This window comes from Myripristis murdjan, chromosome 7 (assembly GCF_902150065.1).
Source record: "Myripristis murdjan chromosome 7, fMyrMur1.1, whole genome shotgun sequence".
Classification (NCBI taxonomy): domain Eukaryota; kingdom Metazoa; phylum Chordata; class Actinopteri; order Holocentriformes; family Holocentridae; genus Myripristis; species Myripristis murdjan.
The window spans coordinates 26,133,979-26,158,069 of NC_043986.1; the positions used below are offsets into that span (position 1 = coordinate 26,133,979).

The following is a 24,091-nucleotide window of genomic DNA, read 5'->3' on the forward strand; positions in this document are numbered from 1 at the left end:
TGTACCTTGACAGAGTAAGCCAGAGAGATGGTGACGGCGAGAGGCAAGCCCTCTGGGACAGCTACCACCAGCACAGTGACTCCAATGATGAAAAACTTGACAAAGTACTGGATGTAAACCGGGGTGCACTCTGCGAGCCACGCGTGACCTGCAACAACATACATCACACGTTCACACAAATATTCTCCTTTAAAGAGCTGTTATGAGCAATGAGTCATACACAGCACAGCCATAAACATTTGACAGCACAGGAAACGACTGAGTGTAAGAGTCTGACTGGAAGTGGGTGCTTTATGTGAGGGTATGTGTGTGTTTACATGTCATCTGTTATAAAGAAAACAGACAGACCTCCAACGACAAATGTCTCAATGACAAAGTAGAGCACCAGGATGATCACGGTGATGGCTGACATCACCAAACCTAGGGAAGACCCAAAGAGAGAATCAGTCACTTACTGCATCCTAACTTTGATATTTCCGTCATGCGTCGGCAATGAAGCACCGAGCGCTTCATTGCTCATTTCACTCCAGTACCTGTGTACTATCAAATTATCCTCTACAAACAATGTCTGCTCTGTACTGAGCAGCATCTAATTAATAAAAAGAATCGAAAGTTGTACTACTGTGAAAATGTGACTATGAATCTTCACACCTTAGCTGCAAATTTTCACAAACTCCCACAATTCACTTCCCCTATTGAGAAAGAGGTATACGTCATTACCACAAATGCACCACGGGATTGCACAGAATCTGATTTCCTAAAAGGCAGCTCCGACTAACACAAGCAGAATCCAAATCGGCATAAACAAACGCCTCTGAATAGTTTGTGTATAAGACGGTGATTTACCCGCTTTGCCAATCTGAACAGCCAGTTTGGTGAGTTTGCCCTGCAGAACACTCTTCTCTTTCTTAGGAACGTTGGTTTTCTTCTTCTCTCTGTCCTCCACCTCCCCTCCCTCAGCACTCTTCAGAGGTTGCATCTCCATGGCAACACCCCCGTCCTGCTTCTTGGCTGAAACACACACACACACACACACACACACACACACACACACACACACACACCCTCTTCAGCGCTGCACCTGCAGATGAGGTAAGCTCATCCCACATCCCAAACAACCCTGACTTGAAAACAGACACACATGCACACCGATGCACACACACATTCGCTCACACACAAGTCATGACTTTTTACCTTTGTTCTGATTGTTTTCCACAGCTCCATCAGGTTGCTTTCCTGAGAGAGAGAGAGAGAGAGAGAGAGAGAGAGGAAGAGAGGGACATAAAGACAGACACAGAGAGATAGTAAGAGAAAATGTGGAGAATAGGTGTTCACATGTGTGAATATTTATCAACAATTAAAAAGCACACTGCCAAAAAAAAACAAAAATCCACAACAAAACAATACTGAAGGGAACACTGGTACAGGTACACACATCGTCATACACTATGGGTCAAGAGAGTGAGAGACATTTTTTAATGAGAGTCAAAAGAGCTAATCACTGTCACTTTCACTGCACCGTTTATTTGGGGTCCATTCATTGGCTGAGGAGAGGAACGGGGTGGGGCAGACAACTTTATGCTCACATACCATTGGTGACTGTGCTGTAACTGGCCTCTGTGGAGTTGAGGAACTGAGTACTGTCCTCTGTTTGGAGGGGCAGTGGAGAATGTGTGAAAAAAGGAGGGTTTTGGGGTACATGAGAGGGATTTGGTACAAAAAAAGGGAAAACAAAAAGAGAACACAAAGGAAAGAATGAAAAACTCAAATAAACAGTGAATATGCGTGCATGCATGACTAGACTAGCCAAACGCTTGTCGATGACTACATATAAAATGGGAATTTTTAATAGAATAAACCTCCATTTCAAAATGAGAGACGGATCAAAGAGAAGAGTAAACATAGCCCCATGGCAAACCCATATTGCATGAGGAAAAACTAACAAGTTATGGCATTTGTAGAGGTCTCATGAATTATGTATTGGCTCCAGTTTTGGCTGTCTGAATGAGCCAGCCCACAGAGGTTGCTGCACTCAGTGGAAGTCATTTCAGTGCATAGCCAACACTTTGAATACAGAATGTGGGCGGAAAAGCCTTAAGACTTTCTTTTTTCCCCAAGAAAAAAAAGCACCATCAGCTAAATTGTTCCTGCCCATCTTTGTTTCCTTGGTTGTCACATTGTCGCCTTTTCCCTTTTTCAAGATACCAGCGACACAATAAACATTCCCATGCATAAGTAGGAACTGCAGTGGTATAGGTATGGATGAGTGCACCAGTAATGATATTAGCCTTAAGTGCCTTTGAAAGTACGCGTGGCCTTTGTTGTTGTTGTCTGCGGCTCTGCACTGGCTGCGAGGACTTCCAAAACAAATTTAAGCGCAGGCTAATGCTTCATCCGTTGACCAACCAACACCCTCTTCCCTGAATCTCTCTGGCTCCCTCTCTCTCCCCTGCTCTTTCAATAATTGATTCAATCTGCAGCCTCTCTCTCAGATTAAGGGAGGGTAAGAGAGAGAGAGAGGGAGGGAGGGAGGGAGGGAGAGAGGGAGGGAGCGCGGAGAGCAACAGCAGAGATGGGAAAGTGAAAGAGGACAGGGGAGAGAGGTAAATAAGAGATAAAGTAAGAGAAGGAGAGAGAGACCAGCAGGCAGAGAGGAAGAGAAAGAGAGAAGGAAAGAACGAGTGGAAAGAGGGATAGAGACTGGAGAGGATGTGGGCTAAATTATCCATGAGGTTAAACTGGTGTGTTTCCTGTTGAAGCTCTTATCTGAAATCAGTTAGGCAGTCCTGTACATACACACACACACACACACACACACACACACACACAGCGCCATGCGTGAGTAAGTACATGTTAACTGACTTGAACATTTCAGAGCCCAGTTTGAAGTATTCATGTGGAGATGGAGGTGTGAGAGAGCCTGTATCTGTCTGCTTCCTGTAAATACCTTCCTCAAGTGAAGACAGCATCTTACTCACTTCTCCTGCTGTTTCTGACAATTCAAGAACGACGCCATTTGGTCGCCTGACGTATCACTAAATATGAGGTCTATTCAACTTGCAATATGGGCAGATAAAACTGCAGACAAGCCCCTGTGCGTCTTCAAAAAGAGCTGTCTTGTCTGTCGTTAAAGCCGCAAAAAAGGCCTTTATTTCCTTGATAATACAGCAGCATCCATCTTCTGCTTCATTTCTTTCACTCACCTTTCTTCTCTTTTCCCTCCTCCTCCACCTCTCCAGCGCCCAGCAGGGTGAAGATGATGCCAGTCTGAGAGTTGACGCCCACAGCCGTCACCAGCATCCTCCCCGAGCCCTCCATCACATGGGTACCTAAACAACCAATTGGTTCCAGTGAGATTTGCTTAAGTTGGATGTAAAATATCAAAATCCCCGACAATTTAAGATAGGATTAAGTGGGACCAAACGGAGATGGAGGCTTATATTTCAGTCTAGTACATCTGGGTTTGGTTTAGTATGTATTTGATTGTTTACAATGAGGAAACTCGTTTATGGTAAAAGTTGAATTACCACACAGTGTAGACACAATTTCTACACCCATTAAGCATCCTAAAACATTATGCCCTCCGTAAGCAACTGGAGAAGAGCAGCATCTTTTGTAGCCATCTGACAACATGGACAGATGTTTAAAAGTAAGAGTAGCCAATGGGACTGCGTAAAAACAATGGTAAGGATCACTCTCCAAAAACAAAAAGGCACCACATACACAATAGGATGACTGATATAGTGATTGTGGCTTTGTAGCCTGACAAGGACCTGATGTTCGTTGCGTGGAAATGGTGGCATGTAGTAACACTGGATTCACAAGAAATTTAAATGAAATGTAATCTCTGACAAATAATAAAACATTTTTAGTGATTTGCTCATATTAAATGCAAGGCAATGTTTCACATTCATGCAAAGCAAACATACAACTCATTGTCATGATGGAGCACCTCTAGTGCAGAGGTTCGTCTACTGCAAAGGTACTATTTGTCTTTTTCGCCTGAAAAATGTTTGGAAACCCTTAGGTATGTCTGTAGGACGAGCCCAACCTTTTACTGTGTGATTGCTTCTTATGGGATAACAGAGCTTTTTCACAGCAGCCATTTTGACATGAAACAGTCGGTAAACACCGTTGTTACTAATGACATTGCTTGAGGCTCTGCTCCATCCAGGCTCCTGCTGTTGTGCATGCTGGCTCGCTGGAAACACTCGGCTTAACGTCATTAGTAACACCTGTGTTTACCACGCTATTCATGTTAAAATGGCTGCCGTGGGGAAAAAAAAAAAAATAATAAGTCTGTTGTTCAAAACTTGGTCTAAATTGGCTAACTCGGTTAGCTGTTAGTTGGTGACCTGATATTATATCAACATAATACATTACAGAGCTAAACTCTGATAAACTAGCCTATATCAAATATAACTGATGCTATGTAGCTAGACAGTTGTATGCTAGCGCTAGCTAGCGCAACGGAGAGCTAATGACACAAGTTAGTTGGTGATACAGCAATTGACATTAATCTTAGCATCGTAACTTTATCCCTAGTATTGGCATGAAAAAGTGAAGTAGTGATACTGTTTTTTAATACATATTTTGTGGCTTGGTTGCTGCTATTTCAGTCCATTCAGCTACATCAGCTCACCTGATTCCAGTGGATGCACGTGATTAAATGTTTGGATTGTTCTACAGTGAAACAGTGAAGTTTATGACTGGATGGTAATTAGAACCGTTTAATACCACGTGTATAGAGCGGTTGTAGTATCAATGTGAAATGTATATTATGTTATCTATTTTGTTTAACAATTTAACCCAAAGACCTTCTCTCAAAGAAATAACAGCACACGAGAATAAACACACGCACGCACGCACAAAAGGCACTTTGGTTATTAATTAAGATGATTAATGCATTAATTATGAATATTTTTTATGTCAACACACTTAACCCATAAACTCTGCATCAGAAAAATAAGTTAAAAACATTTTGGCACTATATATAACCTACCAACATACCAATAGTACTTGGAACTGCAGAGAATAATGGCAAAGGTCCAGTCACCATTATTCTCCTGCTAACAAGGAGTCCAAAGGTATGTCAAAATAACTCCAAAAAGCCAATTGTTGGCTCCACAGGGTAGTTGAAACTAAATAGAAAAGTTGTAAATAGTTGTCCAAATGTGCACTGTGCACAGCTATCTGTTTCAGTTTCCTAATTAAGGTGTTTATATAGAGGTGAGGGCCAAAGCCAAAGATGCTATCTCTCCTTTTCATTTGCTGGAAGTCTGTGAAAACGACATGGTAAATGTCTCTATTTTCACAGCTCAGAAAGCAGCAGCACTGCACCATTTTCACTTGACAGATAGTCTCCCAAACTCTGCCCACTTCCATGTGCAAATGTTTACAACCTGACCTGACCATCTGCAAAACTCAACATCACACTATCAGCAACATACATAGACCCCCACAGCAGTCTGTGGCAGCACAGAACCATTTTCATCTTGTTCAGTAACAGTGTGCACAATGATGATGACAGAACAGTATCATGACATCAAAGCTGATTTTACTCAAAATATTTGGGTTGATAGACGCTCCAAAATCTCATCAGAGTATCTTCCCTATAGGGGAAACAAGTTGTGTAAGCATGAAGTTTCTATCAAGTATTGCTCTTGCTGTTATGTTCACAAGAGTGTGTCTCCTGTCTGTCTGGCGGAGAGCCAGTCAGACAGATGCCATCATGGCAGCATGTCATACTGTTCCTCATACCATGTACCATGATGATGGGACATAAAAAAAAGGGAGACCAAACCTGAGAGCAGCATGGGGTCCTTCTCCACAGACTTGCGTACATGGTCAGACTCTCCAGTGAGAGAGCTTTCATCTATCTTCAGATCGTTGCCCTGGACCAAGATCCCATCAGCTGGAAGGAGGTCACCTGAAATGGAGGGATTGCTGTAAGATTTCATAACATAGTCATTTATATTATTTATATTACGATTCTGTCTGTGTCTACACATTGCTTTAAGCAAGCCTGTGTGTTTAAGTGTCAAAAATAAGGACAAATGTTCATGGAAAGTTAGCAGATCCCAAAGTGATGGCCTCAAATTGCTTAAAAAAAAACAACAAAACAACAAATAAAGAAATGGTATTATGACATGAACAAGTTATGAAGGAAGCAAATCTTAGCATTTCAGTGATCTTACCCAGGTAGAAATCAGCAAACTTATGGGATCTTTACTTGAAAAGTGACTACAACAATTATTTGACTCAAATCAGAACCAATGAATTTTATGTCAGTAGACTAATTGATTAATCAACTAATCATTTTAGCATTAAGCATCATTCGTTTAGCTATTTAATATCAGAAATGTGAGTGAGTGATTGAGTGAGTGAGCATGCTATCTTTCAGCATGTGTATGTCTATTTATACAAAGAGGTTTCTTGATAGTCTCCTACCATATTTGACCTGGGCCATGTCCCCCACCACCATGTCAGCCACAGGGATCTGGATGACGTTTCCTTTCCGCACCACAGTGAACTTCTGCTCCTGCTCGATCCGGCTCTGTAAACCCCGGAACTGCTTCTCCTTGGACCAGTCGTTGAACGCCGTCACCAGGACGACACACACTACAGAGAGCAGGATAGCCGCACCCTCGATCCAGCCGGCCTCCGCCTCGCCTTCATCCTCCACTCCCCCCATCCCTTTCCCGCACACTGGAGAGAGGGATGATGGGTTGATATTTTGATAGATACACAGCTGGAGAGAAGATATCAGCGCTCTCCACCCCCCCTACTCGCTTTCAGCCTCACTCTGGTACTGAGTAGAAACCAGACAAGGGTCAAACAGTATTAAGCAGCTTGGAGGACCTCCGCTCGCACTCAAGATGTCTCAAATAAAGTGTCAATCACAAGAAAGGAAGCGAAACTAATGATCAAATGAAAATTTTTGGAAGGATGAAGCGGTTTCAGACTCATTTGACAAAATCACACACCAAAAGTGACCGTAAAATAAAACACAGAAAACCTTTCCAGGAATTCAATCAGGTGTGTGTGTCCAAAAGCCCACAGTGCTTAACACATCTCAGAACACTTTATGGTTAGGTATCAGCAATACAGCAGAAATAACTAGTTAAACAAATACTCCAACATCTGTATGTCTGTATGTCCAGTGATTCAGTTCCCACAGGTAGCATTTCATGTTAGCAACAATTTAACCTTCCCCCCTCACTTCTCTAGTTCCTCTTCCTCTTTTATCCATGGAACCAACAAGAAGATGACTCGATCATTGTTAATAATTTCTTATTAACTTTAACCATTAAGGAAATAAAAGAGGAAGAAAGTTCAATAACATGTTAATTGAACTCATCACCTGAAGTAAACACTGCATTGTGACGCCAGGATTACACATGTTTAATTTGCATTCCACATCCTTCTGTCTCAGATCCATTGCACTGCAGTGAAGTTGTTACATGTGTCAGATATATTCTACTTAGGCATTAATAATGCATGTGCAAACCGAAACAAATGCCGTTTGCATTTGCTTTTTATCAAAACTCGGTTGAACTTAAGTGCATTTGAGACAGAGGATGCTGGCGTGGCATGCAGACGTATAGTTTTCACCCCCAGCTTGCAGCAACACCACTGCATAACAGATTAATTGTGATCCATTCAGTTCATTGAATCATCCACTTCTGGAAAACTTGACTCTCCTGCAGTGAGGTGTGTTGAAAGGATTGTGTAAATATTTAAAATTATTAGTCCTTTCACTTTTTTCTACTAATCTCTATGACCCCACCCTTCCTTCTCTCTCTGATTTCTTCTACTTCCTCCTCCCTAACTCTCTTCTTCCTCTGCCTCTCTCTCAGACTCTTACAGAGGTTCCAAAACTTTTCCACCTTCTGCAGAATTTCCTCCCATCTTTTCCCTCCACATCCGTCTTCTCTGTCCACCTCTTATCTCTCCATCTCTCCACATGTTTCCCTCCCCATCTGTCGTCCTCACTGTCCTCCACAGGCATGCTGGCTAATGGAAACATTCAGCTATACCCTGAAAAGTTTTGCTCATATACTCCCCCGCTTCCTCCCCTCCCTCCCTCTCCTTACTGTCAGTCTCCCCGCCAGGAGGCTGGTAGAAGGAGAGGGCCAGGGAGATGATGGCGGCGATCTCCAGGATGATGAGCGTGACGTCCTGCAGAGCCTCCCACACCAGCTCCATGAAGGTCTTGGGCTTCTTTGGAGGAATGAAGTTTTGGCCGAACGCCTGGCACCGACGCTCCAGGTCTGCCGGGTCCCCAGTGAGACCTGAGAGAGAGAGAGAGAGAAAGAGAGATACAGAAGAGGGAAGAGATTATCAGAGATGTCAGCAGTTTTTGTATACACAAATGCAGAGGATCATATTCACATTCACAACAGTAATAAATAAACTGAAAACTGAAAAGTGCACCCAGACGCACATACAAACAATTTCGTGCTATTTTAAATGACGTGTGTTTTAGAAAAAAACACTTTGAAACCTTTAATATAAGCACCAGCGGATTAGCTCTATTAACCAGATAGGTGATTACTGTAACACACATACACACACCTCTCTTTCTCTTTCTCACTCTCTCCTCCTCAGCTTTCCTCCATCATCTCCATCCTCACCCTTCAGTCTCACCCCTAAGTGAGTCAGTTTCCATGGTGATGAGGAATATCACATCCAGGGCTTCCTGTCTCTAGCAGGTTTCTGCCCAGCAACAGGTGATGTCATTCCTGCACAGTGCTAGATTTGGAGCAGGGCTATTTTGCGATTGGCTGTCAGGGAGGGGAACGGCAATTTGTCTGCGATGGTTGGCCGAGGTTGGTGACAATCTTAGTGTCCGTTTGCTCTGTGTGAGTGTGTGTGTGTGTGTGTGTGTGTGTGTGTGTGTGTGTGTGTGTGTGTGTGTTGAGACATATCCTAGTCCACTATGCTTGCTGCAGGGAGTCATATGTAGCTCCCAGCGTTGCTGAAGAGTCGTGTAGCAATATGACAGCTCAACAGGGTTCAGACAGAGTGGAGGCAGACAGAGAGAGGGAAAGATGAGGAAAACGAGCAAGAGAGAGCAAGAGAGAGACAGAGAAAGAGAGAGAACAAGTGACCTTATGCTGAGTAATCTTAGCTAGCTGTATCCTCCCTGCTTTCATTAGTCTATCTCTTCCTCCTTCTTTCTCATCTATCCCTCCACTCTCTCATTCCTCTCCACCTCCTCCTCCTCCTCCTCCTCCACTTCCACACACTCTCTCTTTTGGCTCTCCTCCTCTCTTTTTCTCCCTCTCTCAATCTCCCCTTGATGTGTCCTTGACAATGCGGCAAGCTGTTCTAGCTTTCCCTCCTCACCCCCTCACCCCCCCAACACACACACACACACACACACACACATGCACTCTCTCTCTCTCTCTCTTTCTGTCTCCCTCTTTCTCTTTCTCTCTCTCTTTCTCTCTCTCTCTCTCTCTCTCTCTCTCATTCTCATCATTTCTCCTCCTCCTCCTCTTCCTTTTTTCTCTCTTGACAGTGTGTATAATGGTCTTATGCTGCAGTGCCGGGGTATCCATATCGGTGTGCATGTTCGTGTGTGTGTGTGTGTGTGTGTGTGTGTGTGTGTATGTGATACCATTCCATATTGGTTTAAGCAGTTGATTCCCCCCACTCTGCTCTTTGGATCATATTACACGGGTGATGTTCAGCATCAGCTGTATCATAATGTATATACTTCATCTACCCCTGTGTGTATAGCATACATTATCTGTGTGTGTAGGGTTGTTGCAGAGTATGCATTTACGTGGGCATATATGAGTGGATTATTTCCCGATTATTTCTCTAGTGTGTGTAAAAATATTTATTATGTGAAAAACAGAAGCCACAGCCAAGCTGTCTGCAATTTTCTTGTCTCTAATGCTAGAATCCCTAAAAAGGCCTGCAAGATTTGATGAATACCTTTGTCTTGTTTGAATCTCTTTCTTTTATTGTGACCAAGTTTAAATTTCATTGGCATGTACATCGTTGCCTGGGACAGTTATTTCTCTTTTTAAACTCATATCATCCTCATTATTATCATTAGTTTTACATATAAAGTCACTGCCGTCCCCACCATGGGTATCGTACTTTTATCAACAGGCAGTACATTTTTACACCCATAATATTATGCAACTCTTTCATTGCAAAAAATGCTGCATTGAACAAACATACACTGTATGGACAAAAGTATTGGGACACACCTCTTAATCATACAATTCAGGTGTTTCATTCAGTCCCGTTGCCACATAAAATTCAGCACCTAGCCAGGCAGTCTGCCTTTTTAAACATTTGTGAAAGAACGGCTCGTTCTAAAAAGCTCACTGAATGCGAGCATGATACTGTAATAGTAATGTAACAGGATGCCACAGTTGCAACACCATTCGTGAAATTTCTTCCCTCCTAGATATTCCACCATCAGCTGTAAGTGGTATTATTGCAAAGTGGAAGTGTCTAGGAACCACAGCAACTCAGCCACCAGGGATCAGCACCACATGAAGTTACAGAGTGGGGTCGCCAAGTGCTGAGGCTCATAGTGCGTAAAAGTGGCCAACGCTCTGCTGACTCAGTAACTGCAGAGCTCCAAACCTCCTCTGGCATTAACATCAGCACAGAAACTGTTTGCTGGGACCTTCATGGCCGAGAAGCCACAGGTAGCCTTACATCACCAAGCACAATGCCAAGCGTCAGATGGAGCGGTGTAAAGCACGCCACCACTGGACTCTGGGGCGGTGGGAACGTGTTCTGTGGAGTGACCAGTCACGCCTCTCTATCTGGCAGTCTGATGGACGAGTCTGGGTTTGGTGAATGCCAGGAGAACGTTCCCTGCCTGACTGCACTGTGCCGACTGTAAAATTTGGTGGAGGAGGGATAATGCTATGGGCCTATTTTTCTGGGCTCAGCCTCAGACCCTTAGTGCCAATGAAGGGAAATCTTAATGCTTCAGCTCAGCAAGACATTTTGGGCAAATCTCTGCTTCCAACTTTGTGGGAACAGTTTGGGGAAGGCCCTTTTCTGTTCCAGCATGACTGAGCCCCAGTGCACAAAGGAGCTCCATAAAGGCATGGCTGGGTGTGGAAGAACTTAACTGGCCTGCACAGAGCCCTGACCTCAACCCCACTTTTGTCCATGTAGTGTATCTATCTATATCTGTGTCTATATCTATATCTATATCTATATGTGTGTGTGTGTGTGTGTGTGTGTGCGTGTGTGTGTGTGTGTGTATAAAACCTGTTCCCCCTTCATACCTTGTTCAACACAGCCATTGTAGAACAGAAACAAGAACCTGCTGAAGCATTTTGTAAATCTGTTATCTGTTTTTAAAGTTATATCAGATAATTCAAGAATAATATGTAAAATATGTGCTTTTTGAGTAATGCTTTGCCACTCATTCAGTAACTTATTTTATGTTAAAATGTATTCCTAAGCCCTTGTTTTAGCTTATGCTTCTACGCCTGATCACGGCACATGTTTTAGAGTAAATAGGGGCTGTTGTACTCAACTCTAGGCCTGGGACAATATAAAAATGTTATGTCACAATTATCCTATGAAATAAGAAGAAGAAGAGACAAATATTTCTGTTGCATACATACATCAGGAAATCAATACAGGACGGTATGTTTGCAAACTAGACAGCTTTTCCAAGCCACTGATGTGAGGATTCTCACAATGATCCCTTATCCCTTACAATTATCCCTTAGGACTTACGATTATCCCAATGATGGAAATCCATCATAGTCAACTTTTCATGACTGCTTTTACTGTGATCGCTGATAAAAATTTGATATCGCCCATCCCTACCCAACACGCAATTTCCAAAGTCAACTAAGAGTCGGCCTTTCAATATGACCAATCGACTCTTGCCCCATCCCTCGGTGCACAGTATCCGTTTGGCTGCTTTTGGATCTCTGCAGCATTGGATCACATTGGATTGCTGTCCTCTTTTTTCCTCCACCAACTCAGTGGGCGGCATTTTTATGTTTGTTATAGGTAGGCCTTGATTTCTCATACTTAAATGTGACTTGTTTTCATGTTGATTAAGGGCAAACTGGCTAACAGAGTGGCTTCAGGACTGTCCTCTGCAACTCTCCAATTAATTACTTCACGTGCATCCACCAGTTCTAAAAGGATATAAAAACTTAATATTTTTCCGTTCTCTCTTGCGATAAATTTCCAAAGGTTTACGACTGCATGATTCGACTCATTGACTTTCAGGGGGCAGCCCTGAGAGTAAATAAATAAAATCTAGAATCTGTATCTCTTTTCCCATGCATCCATCCACCTGTCCATCTGCCTATTCATCCTGCCTCTCTGTGATCAGCGCTATTGTAATCTCGCTAAGCAGAGGTGGCAGCTTTGTTGTGCCGTCGACTGCCGTGTATCTGAGGGCTTCTCGAGAGCAGGGGAGAAAATATCTTCCGCTGTAAATTCTGAGTGATCAGTCACATGCCGGAGCAGATGGGAGTTTCAAGCACGGGCGTTACATTCCTACAAGGTAGAAAACATTTCCCTTCATCTCCACTTGCACTCTGGGTGGTTTTGACACACCAAATTACACCATATGTAATTTGTGAAAATCAACACCGTGCAAAAAAAAGCTCATCCAAAAGTGTGGAGGGGAGTGTGTCTGCTTGTCTGTGAGTTGTTTGCCAACTGTGCTTCGTAGGACAATTTCAGAAACATGACTCTCTGAGTGTGTGTGTGTTTGTGTGTGTGTGCTGCATTGTTGGGGCCTGCTGCACTGATTCCTGACCAGCTCACTGTATCAAATTAGCAACACTCAACACAGACTTACTGTAACTATACACCAACCAACTCTCTCTCTTTTTCTCCCTCGCCCGCTCTCTCGCACACCTCTCACACTTTAATGCAAACACACTCACACACACACACTCTTTTTCCAGCACTAATCTCTTTCTAGTCCTCCCCATCTCCATCAGATAGTTCTCATTCACTCATCCTCTCTCTCTCTCTCTCTCTCTCTCTCTCTCTCTCTCTCTCCCTCTCTCTCACTGTGTCTTTCACAGCCAACTTCATTCTGCTGTTGTGTTGCTAGGTTACACACTAGTTGAAGGAGTGGGTGTAATGTAGTACCACACCCCTGTTAGGACACACACACACACGCACACGCACACACACACACACACACACACACGCACGCACAAAAACACAAACACCATAATCTGCCCTCACCAGTCATCACAAATCTCTGACATAATCATTTAAACTTGGTCTTGTCTGATGTCTGTCTGTTTGTGTGTGTGTCTGTGTGTATCTGTGTGTGTGTGTCTGTGTGCACAAATTAAAAGTGAAAGAGTTTAAAAACAGCATCAGCAGTGCCATAATGAAACACCTGCAACTGCAGGCTCAAAACAGCCCATCCTAAACGTAACAATGAAATAAAAAAAAAAAAGACTCCTTTAATTTTTTTTTTTTTTACCATTTTTAACAATACATGCCGACGCATTTGCTAAAAGTTAATTCTGTGGTATTTTACATCCTGGAAGATGTTGGACCGGGAGGCGTGAACAAAATTTTCAACCAAAAAAATCATCACGTTTTTGAGCAGTCACATCCCTCCGATCACATAAAACTACCCTCTGCCTAACTGACCAGTCATTGGTTGACACTTTTGAAAGACACCTCTCTGTGTTAAGCCTGTTTCAGCAGGAAATACATCAAATTAAGAAGAGGCTCTCAAAATGCTGTTTCGCTGTGATTTTAACTCCCTGCACACATTTACTAATCCATCTATTCATCACCTATCCATACATTCATTCATCCGCTCTTCATTCATTCAGCCATGCCTCGACCTACATGTTCATTTATTCAAATCCGTCCATCATTCAATGTACCGCTATACAGCTTTCAATACACAATCCATCCATCCAGCCAGTCATATTCATCCTATCTTCTACTCGCCCATCCAACCAGTCTTCCACCCTTCTATCTACACATCCAAACCCTCCCCTCATCCATTCCTCCAGCTCCTCCACTATTGATTCCACCATCCACCTACCCATCCATCTACTCCCTCAACAATTCATGTGTCCATCCCTGCTCACCGTCAGTAGTGCTGGACTGTATTCTCTGGCAGAGCCCCTCTGTGTCTCCATAGCTCTCTTGGATCTTCTGCAGGGCCTCAGCCCCTCGGAGCTCCATCAGTTCCCTGAGCTCCTCCACCGTCACCCCGAAATCTCCCCCAGCATGGCTGCCGTCCGCCCTCCCTCCTCCTCCTCCACCCCCACCTCGAGTCCCCTTGGGGTAAAACTCCACCGCGCTGTTTGCCATTTCCCCCATGGTGGCTGTCGTTGACATGTTGGTGACGTTTGGATTGTAAGTCCTTTTTTTTTGTTTTGTTTTGTTTTGGTCCTCCTTTCTCGCGTGAGTCCGTCCTCAAGTCAGTTCCCCTTTAGTTTGGTTGGTGGAGGGTTGCTCATGTGCTCATTGGTCAAAATCTGTCTTTCCCCCTGCTTTGCTTCCTTTCTCTAAAGTTTTAATGCAAAAGAAATGTCTAACCCTGTTTTATTTTCTATAAGGGAAATGAAGGGGTGTTTGTTTATTTGTTTTGGGGGGGGGTTTGTTCTTCTTCTCTTTGCCTGGCTAACTAGGCAGAGTCTCCCACTACTCCTTTACTTCTCCATCAGAGGAGGAGGAGGGTGAGGGGGATGAAGGATGACGAGCAGGGGCGGTTCAGGAGCGTGGCGTGTGGCCGAATCCAGCTTTCTTCCCCTTTGTCTCCTTGGCGACTCCGCTCTTTCCTCGTTGCTGTCCCCCTCCCTCCAGGGTCACGGCCAGTCCATGGACAGACAAACGGGCCGGCAGACGGACAGACAGGGGTGGAGGAATGACGGACGGATGGAGAGAGGGGCGAGCGAGGCTGAGGCGGCTGAAAAACCAGAGACAGGAAGTGGATCCGGTACAGGGTCGCTACTGCTGCACCACCAGGACCTAAACGGAGAGAGAGGGGAAGAGAATAAACATTACTACTGTATTTACACAATGGGTGAGCCTAAATTTATTTGTGATGCTAATAGTAATGATGTAATGACTAAAAAATTACAATTAATAAACAAGTCTGTATCTTCAGACCGAGCTGGTCTACCTTAGACAATACTGCTACGCAGGGGGTTTATGAGCACACTAATAATCAGATCCTAACCTGATTAAGGCGATGCACAATTAAAGCAAATGTCATGTAAACACCTTTGATTATCTTATTCACAGCAAGGTTATAGTCGGAGTTGTTTATTGGCCATGTAAACACATCAGTCTGAGGGAGCTGACCTGGATTCACAGGTAAAGACATTCAGCGGTCTGGGCAATATGGACAAAATAAAATACAGTATGTTTGACCAAATACCTCCATATCAATACTGTGCTGATATCATGAGGATGACAAGTGGTGTGTTCAGAAAATGTTTACATAATGAGATTTTTGATAAACACTCAGTAGTAATGTGATGATGACCAAGCAGGTAGAGGTTAATAATAGAGCCGAGCAGTCTAGTAAGTTCAGAAAATTGCATCCATCTACTGTGATGCAGCCTTTAAACCAGGAAAACGCATCACTTGTGCCATATCATGACAGTACAATATCCAAAATCCCAGATGATATCTGGCCTTACATCATGATATCAATATAATACTGATAAACTGCCCAACCCTAACTCACATCAAGGTGTCAGGTAAAAAACAAAAACAAAAAAATTCATACAAAAAGTTAAAATTTTTCATCTAATACTGTGTAGGCTTCAAGATGGATCTGATTACATCACTAATTGTATTTCCCTGAGAAACTAATCTGTAAAGTAAATCCATGCAAATGTATATGCTTCACCCAAACTGCTTTATTTACAGTATCACGGGCATGTAAACAAGTCCAGAGTCTCTAAGTCTCCGGCAGACCTTACAGCATAAGATTAGCCTATTCAAAAGTTACTCTGCTGTGTCCACACTGACACAAAGCATCATCTGCCTGGATTAATTCAGGCCCCTTGTAGGTTTGATGTTAATTAATACATGTTCAATTGGTTCAGTTTAAGAGGTGGCTCTTGAGACCAGAAAACAGGAAATCTCCAAGTCAGACGCTCTTGTTGAATCCACTGGAACACAATTTCCTAATCACTGAATTAACGTTTTAGGCCATCTCTGGAATTGATTTCATTAAAACAAATCAGACACCGATGATGTGCAGTACCATCTATTAAAACAACAGCGGGCTGAATTCATCCCAAATAGGCTGTTAGTGCTGGCTGCAACAGCACAAAACATATATGATATGTTATGAATCCCTACTAGGGTATTTCACAAACAGATGAACATTAAAAAAAGAACTGCAGCTCATCATTAATTCCTTTTCGCATGCTAACTTTCCACTCTTGGCTCTCCCTCTGCTCCCGGGCCCTTGAATCTTCTCCCTCCCTGTCTCCTCTCTGTCCTGGCATGCCTCTATCCTGACTGAGAGTGTTAGTTTATGACTGAGTCACCCTGCTCTGCCTTTGAAGCTTCTCCTCTCTACCTCGTTCCTTATCTGCCTCTCTGTCGATTTAACTGTATCTATCTACTCTATCGGTGTGCGCCTAACAACTGTATTCATGCACCTTGTCTTGTGGCATTTCATCACTTGTTTCTCTTTCTCCCCTCTCTCTCCCGACTCCCTCATTTTGACTAAGTCGCACTCTCCCCGTCTATCTGCTTCCTGCGACTGCAATCATTTATTTACTCAGCCAGTCGCGCATTTTCTCTCCAGCCCGGTCTCTCACTCACTGATTCTGTCTGATTTTATAATGCTCACACAGACGACGCTCTTCTGTTCATCCTCCCCGACGACTGCGACTAACTCTGACCACGTCTCTCTGTTTGGCTCTCTTTGTGCCGTGGTTTCGGTGTGAAATGTGTGTGTGTCTGCAATATTACATAAATTGCAAGAAAAACAACTTTTTGTCACTGGCTAAGTAGCTCACGCATTCTCAGCTCCCTCTCCCTTTAACACACACACACACACACACACATCATACACACAGACATTCACATATGGCATAACTTATATGATCGCTGACATGACACGCACACACCTATATGTGTCGCACAAATGTGTCTTCCCTCAAATGCTTGGGGGAGAGAGAGACAGGAAAGAGAGCGAGAGAGAGTGGGTTGCCATGGCTGAATATGTGTTTGAACATGAAAAGAGTCAGACAAAAGGTCACCATTATCCTCAGTGGCCTGCCCATTCATCCTGAATGCTGGCCCTGCCTCTACACACACCATCCCTCAGAGGGTCAGAGCAATTTAATTGTGTTTTAAAGGAGAGTGGCCGGTCCATAACCCCAGGTATTTTCTATTCGCCACGGCAGCAGGAGGAAGAAGGTTGAGAAGGATACAGAGTGGGGAAAACACAGGAGAGAAGATCCTCACGGGATATGATTCTAGGCTAGCAGGGCCAGGTGTGCCTTCCCTATGTGTGTGTATTGGAGGGGGAGACCCAGTCTGCATACCCACACTTCAGCACATGTGACTAAGTGTGTGTGTATGTGTGTGAGTGCGCACGTGTATGAGCAAATGCACGCATGTGTTGGTGTCTGCTCTACGTGTACGCGCAAATGTTATCCTAGGTGAGTGTGTGTGTGTGTGTGTGTGAGAGAGAGAGGGAGAGTGTGATCCAAGGTGAGCATGTATTCATGTATGTGTGTGTGAAAGTGCGATTGTGTGTGTGCTCATTTGTCAGCGCCCGTGTCAGTGCTCCGTCTCCCCGCCTACACTGGCCTGTCTGCAGGCCACCTGTGCACCTGCAGTCCCACTTTCCGACAGGCATCTGAAGGGTCACCTCTGGCGGGGCCCTTGTATCTGGGCTGCTGCCTGCCTGCCTGTCGCTGGCCCAGCGCCAATCACACACTTCTGTAATGCCCAGCGGGAATAGCACACTTAGAATTCGACAGTCAGTGGCTGGAGCCATTAAAGGTGGGCCGCCAACAGGGCCCGGATATCTGCAGTATACTGTGGAGCACATTAAAGCGAGCGAGCAGCTGATGATGGCGTTGATGACGATAATGGGGATGATGGTGAGGGGATGGAAGAGGAGGGGAGGGAGGAGGGGTTGTGTGTGGAACTTGTCCAAACAAAGAACTTGGTGTGAAAGCAAGAAAGAAAGAAAGAAAGAAAGAAAGGAAGATGAAAGACTGATTGATGCCCATCTCTCTCATATCCTTGCCCCTCTCACACACACATCCTACTCTGTCATACACCCAACCCCCAACCCAACACACACACACACACACACACTTAGGCTAATACTTGCAACTGCCCAAAACACTGTGCTCTTCCATGCAGGAAGGGCCACACAGGCTCTACAGTGTCTTTCCTATACACAAAACGACCTTTCCTGGTCACCTTCAGACGTGCCTGAGCTTCATCCCTCCACCTCATCCTCACCACATTTGCACAGCAGCAACAAGAAGAGGTGCTCATTGAGATGAGCAACAACAGTGGGCTACATGCTTTTACATGCTTTAGAGAGAGAGCGAGAGAGAGAAAGGGGAGAGAGGGGGAGAGACAGAGAGAAAGGGATGTAGTGTGGTGCGCCACAATGTCCCTCCGCAAGGTTACCGGCCCGGCCACCGCCGGCCGCTCTCCCCGCCTCACACCCTTCCTGAGCCGGGCCAGTCCTGCAGCTCCCTCCGGTAACAGATCATCACTGGGCAAAACCCGGTGGTTCGGCGCTGCAGGTGAATCGGGACAACAACGCAAATAATATCCAATAGCCTATAGCCTGGTCCACTATGGAGCCCGGGAAAACCAAGAGACAAACGGAAGAAAGGCGCATGCTGCTCGGTGACACAGGACATGCATGGATGCGTGGATGGGTGGATGGATGGAGGGAGAGATGGATGAATAGATGGATATGTATCATTAGCTTTTCACACACAGGCACCGGCGCACGCACGCACGCACGCACATACACACACACACACACACACACACTCTCTCTCTCTCTCACACACACACACACACACACGCTCCCTATTATAATGTCATAGCGCTGTGTGCCACGGTATCACGGTATGCCCCTACTGTATATCATCAGAGCTGTCTCGGGCCTGTGTGAGATGCCACACAGGCCCGGATACATTCTGTAGGTCGGTGAAAAAGCCTTCCCGCATGTCATCAACCGTGAATCACAAACGAGAGCAACACATCTCCTCTAATAAGAAAAAAAAAAAAAAAAAAAAAAAAACGGCGCTCGGACGCCCGGGGTAAATAACAGTCACGCACGCGGGCACGCACGGACTCACCGACTCACCGTGCAGGCCGAGCTCAAGGACATCAGCATCAGCGCGCGGGCGGGAGGCAGAATCCCCGTTAATCTGCGTGTGCGGGGAGCGGAGAATGTCCCACACCGGATGAGAGGATACAGGGGGGGACCGGGGCAACGGCAGCTTCGGTTGCCTGTAGTCCGAAGGAGAGGAGGGATGAAACACGACGACGGTGCTGATGAATATTCCGCTCCGCGCGGTCACCTGACGGTTGGTCGGCGGAGTTCTGCGGCGGTTGAGGAGAGAGAGAGAAAGAGAGAGAGAGAGAGGAGAGAGAGAGAGACAGACAGACAGAGAGGGAGAGAGTGAGAGAGAGAGAGTGAGAGAGAGAGAGAGAGGATGCGCCGGGTTGAGGGTTTAAACACCTCCGAGGTGGGGGGTGAGGCAGGAGGGGAGGCAGGGAGGGGGGGGCAGACCGTGCGCGTTTACGAGGGCAGCTACCGGCGATGAGCGCCGCTAATTTGACCGAATTCTGTTAACTGTTAACGGCTCTGGGAACCAAAGAGAAACGCCGCGGCGCGAGGAGAAGCTCATGCGACATCTTTAGAGGAGGAGGAGGAGAAGGAGGAGGAGGAGGGGGCTGAGCTGCTGCGAGAGCCCGCGCGCACAGGAGCTCAGTCGCAGCATCCGCGAGAGATACCGAGCGCGGATACTGTGGAGAAGGAGGGGTGGGGGGGTGGGGGTCCATACCGCCCCCCTCCACCATCCGACTCCCACCCCACTTGGCTGCGTGATGACGACAGCAGACACTCCGCATCGTACACTTTTTGTGTGTGTGTGTGTGTGTGTGTGTGTGTGTGTGTGTGTGTGTGTGTGTGTGGGGAATAATCACTTACCTTTTAGAGCCATCCTCAATAATGCGCTGTAAAAAGCAGCTGGAGCTTTGCTGTGGCGTCCTGAGCAACCCCACGCTGGGCTACATGTTTTTTCACTCGCTGTGTATATATTTTAATATTCATAATTTTAAACCAGTCTGCTTTGGTTGAATTTAAGAAAAAAACATCGTCAGATATGCCAATGTTGTTGTTATTATTTTTGTTGGTTTATTTATTTGTTTATTTTTAATGCCATGAAGGCTACCACCAAATTGTGGAACTAATTTAAGCTTATATATATATATATTTAAAGGTCGACTGTCACATTTTATTCTGACTAATGAGAGAAACTCCATTTTGAAAAGTAAATTAAAAATAAAACAAAATGATATTAATTTGAAATGCACTTCAGAGCATGCCCATCAACCTGCCCCAAAATACACAAAATTGGCCAAAAAATTAAATATACATCAAAATAAAAAGCAGCCATGTGTAGACTAAAGGGCTTTCACAGCGCATTCACAGGTACATTCATGTGTATGCACTACTGACAACACAGGCTATATCTAGCAGCATATCCAAAACATCTGCATGACAGAGTGGCATCAAGCTGGCCACAGAAAGCCAGAGAAACATCCGAGAGAGGCAACTTTACCTGCAGAATTAAAGTGCTACTACAAACATACTCAGCCATATGTTTGTTTTATTTTGAAAGCTGTGACAGGAAGTCTAATTTTATAATCTGGGTGGTTTGGTACTGGCCCACAGGTCATGGTCCTCCAAATTGACGTGCGTCATAGCAAGGAGTCCATTTGACGAGATTCATGTTTAAAAACAAAATGCTGTACTATAGGTGAGGAAATGACAGTGGGCAGAGAGGAACCTCCAATCAAAATAAGTCATGATTATGCATTTTATCATTATATAAACCTCTGGTGAGTCAGTGAAATTTCAAGTAGTAATCAACAGCATTTTCATATGAATAAATTTGTGTCTTCCTTGGTGCACAGGAGGTGTGTGTTTTACATTCCTGGCAGTAGTTTGTATGTTTCAAGCAGTGATTACCTCCACAACTGAACAGACAAATAAAAGAGTGCCTACCGACAGAAACTCAACCTTCACTGACAAATAGTTGAAGATTTTTAACTTAAACTAGTCCTCATTTTGGTAGGTGCCCGCTGGCCTCCTCTTTGGGCCAGCTGGTGGTCTCTGACCCCACTCGGCTGGTCCACAGCTCGTAGGTCTTGGTGCTCGGTGCTAACCCAGTGTGAGCTGATGGGATTATTCTTCTGTTTCTCAGCTGGCTGATGGAGCAAACAAAACTGAGGCCCAAGGCGCTGTCCGCTGTGCTGAAAGTTAGCACACCCTAGTGCTGAAGAACAAAAAAATATCATACGTTCTTTTCATAGGCTAACAACCCTTCCACACACACTCACACACATACACATACACACACCACCCCCACCCCCACATCCCTCATGCACATACATGCTATACCCAACTGGCTACTGTCAAAGCTTATTAAGCAGTGAGCCAGTGTGAGGAGAGCGAGGAGAAATGTATTTATAGATGAATCAGATAAACTTATTAATAGATTTCCTCTACACTGCAGGGAGATGGACCGCAGACTTGCACACACACACACACACACACACACACACACACACACACACACACACATACACAGATATCTTGATGAAAGGCATTGTTGCTGATTTTATCTTTTTCTTTTTTTTTTTTTTTAAATCCCTCCTCTTATCTGAAAGTGTTCAACACCATTTCCCAAAGGCACATAACAAATTTCAGACACATTGGAAACTTTAATGGATGCACACTAATCTGCTTTAATATTTCCACAAATAATGCAAAATGGTTTACCTTCCATTTTCATACATCTTGTCCGGACCAGCGTGAATAAAGTCTCTAAGAGTAGGTAGTAGGCTGCTTGATCACTGGTCAAATCACATGCATATTATGGTGGACAGACAGACTTGGATTAAGTCTGTAATTTTACTCTACAGTGGCCTTTTAGACTGGGCCTAATCAAACCGGCTTTCACAGGAATATCTTAAAATAAGCCTGGATTTAACTGTTTCTTCTACAGTGCTACTGATCAACAACACCCAGCAAAATCATCCATCAAAAGTCTCAGTTTTCCTCTATCAAGCCTAATAAATGTATTCCAATCTAAGAGAACAACAATAAAACAACAACAAAGCATATCTCAAGTCACTACAAAGACAAAATAAAATGTATTTTCAGTATTTTCAGTAGGCATGGTCAGTATCAAAAAACATTACCATAATTTATTTTAACAATAAAAGGAGTGCTATGTGTTTAAAAAATGGTTTGGCAAGCTGTTATCTTCCTTTCCCCATTATGATCTGGTACTCGATACCCGTTAACATTGTCAGTATTTACAAAAACAGATAACTACATCTTTGAAATGTGTATGCCATCATAGATTTTATGGATGGCGGATAGCTGCTTTTGGAATTAGACCCTTCCCTATAATACGCATGTTTGTTTTGTTGTTTCTGTGGACATCTGAAGCTACATGTCTGAGATTTATCAGTGTATAAGTGACGCTCTAAGGCCGGTTTGTCTTTTAGATCTAAAGGCAGGTCTATAAGGTGATCATGTTTAAATTAACTGAGTGGTAAAAAGTTGGATAAACTATAGACTATTGACAGGGATCACCAACTAAACTAATTAAACTTTGAGAATGCAACAAATGTATATGCTGTTTTAGCCATATCTACCATTAATTTATTAATAAAAATTTATAATGAGTGGAAAAGGAGGTTTTTGGGATCCTGCTGCATCCCTGAATGTGTTGTTTTATAGTGTAGAGCACAACCTCAGCAGAAGCACCCTATTCAAAATGAACCCTCTGTCATGGTGCTGGTCCCACTATCCGATACCTTAAACAACATCAATACTGAACGCACAGCCTACGAGCAGCCAAGGTGCCTGGCTATCCCACTGACAAGGTGTTTATTGATCACAGCTCTGTCTTCAAATGGTCAGGGTGGAGACTCAGCCTGGGGTGATGTAAAGATTACAGCAGCTAAGTGTTTGTTATGCTTTATGCTATTCCCTTTATTGTGTCATGATTATTATTCTGTCCCAAACCCAGACTACATCAACCTACTATCAGCTACTGAGTCCAGATACAATATTAAAATGTGAAGGTACTTTTACAGCAGATGTGCAGAAGTATTCCAATTTCTACCAGTCTATACTTTTTAGGATATTTCACTTTAATTTTTCAGCCTTTTTCTGTTAGATTTAATGGCATGGAATGGATGCTGACACTTTGTAAAAGAGTAATATATGAACTTTTCAAGCTGAAACAATTATGCCTCCATTTGCTTAGTTAGCACACTCATTATCATTTATTTATCAAGTTTGCTTGCCCATCTTCATTTATATAAATTATTTTAAGTTTGTAGTTATTTAGCTTAGATAACCTGGGATGCCATTGTTTCAAATGGTTAGTATGTAACGTTAATGGTGTGCGCTGAAAGGTCTTGGCAGATTTCTTTATGGACGCTTTGATGGCTCTGTCTATTCATTGGTCTTGTTTTTTATCACAGTTTACTTTATCACTGTTAATAAATTGTGCATAACCCTTTTTCTGCTCTTCCTAACACTAAGCACACACACACATGCTGTGTACAGCATGCCTTCTTTCCTCCTCTCTCTACTTAAGATAGACCTAGTGTCTGTGCTTTAGGCATTTAGTGTGTTTAGGAGTGCTTGGTTCACGTGTAATAGGTCTGATGTAATAGGCTGCAGAGCTTTTAGCAGTTCAAGGGCACTCGGCTCCACGACTGCAGGCCTGATACAGCATTTACATACCAAACTGTCATTTCAATGTAAACACGCGCATACATGAAGCCATGCGCGCACAGCTGGCCGCGTGTGTGACCTTCT

General features: G+C 44.1%; 1 protein-coding gene across 6 annotated transcripts in view; it reads right to left on the bottom strand.

Moving 5' to 3' along the window:
• Positions 1–19,635, bottom strand: part of atp2b3b (ATPase plasma membrane Ca2+ transporting 3b) — a 43,216-nt gene extending 23,581 nt beyond the window's left edge. For 3 of the 6 annotated variants that reach the window (XM_030055117.1, XM_030055123.1, XM_030055121.1), the window contains exons 1-11: positions 19,317–19,635; positions 14,091–14,976; positions 8,097–8,294; positions 6,451–6,708; positions 5,804–5,929; positions 3,204–3,329; positions 1,591–1,647; positions 1,195–1,236; positions 847–1,011; positions 349–420; positions 6–148 (exon numbers count right to left, since the gene is read on the bottom strand). In XM_030055117.1, coding sequence (XP_029910977.1) covers positions 6–148; positions 349–420; positions 847–1,011; positions 1,195–1,236; positions 1,591–1,647; positions 3,204–3,329; positions 5,804–5,929; positions 6,451–6,708; positions 8,097–8,294; positions 14,091–14,343 — 1,440 coding nt within the window. In that variant the 5' untranslated portion in view covers positions 14,344–14,976; positions 19,317–19,635. The remainder of the gene's footprint in view (positions 1–5; positions 149–348; positions 421–846; positions 1,012–1,194; positions 1,237–1,590; positions 1,648–3,203; positions 3,330–5,803; positions 5,930–6,450; positions 6,709–8,096; positions 8,295–14,090; positions 14,977–19,316) is intronic. The other 3 variants (XM_030055120.1, XM_030055122.1, XM_030055119.1) reach the window with 2 other exon arrangements.
• Positions 19,636–24,091: the final 4,456 nt, after the last annotated feature.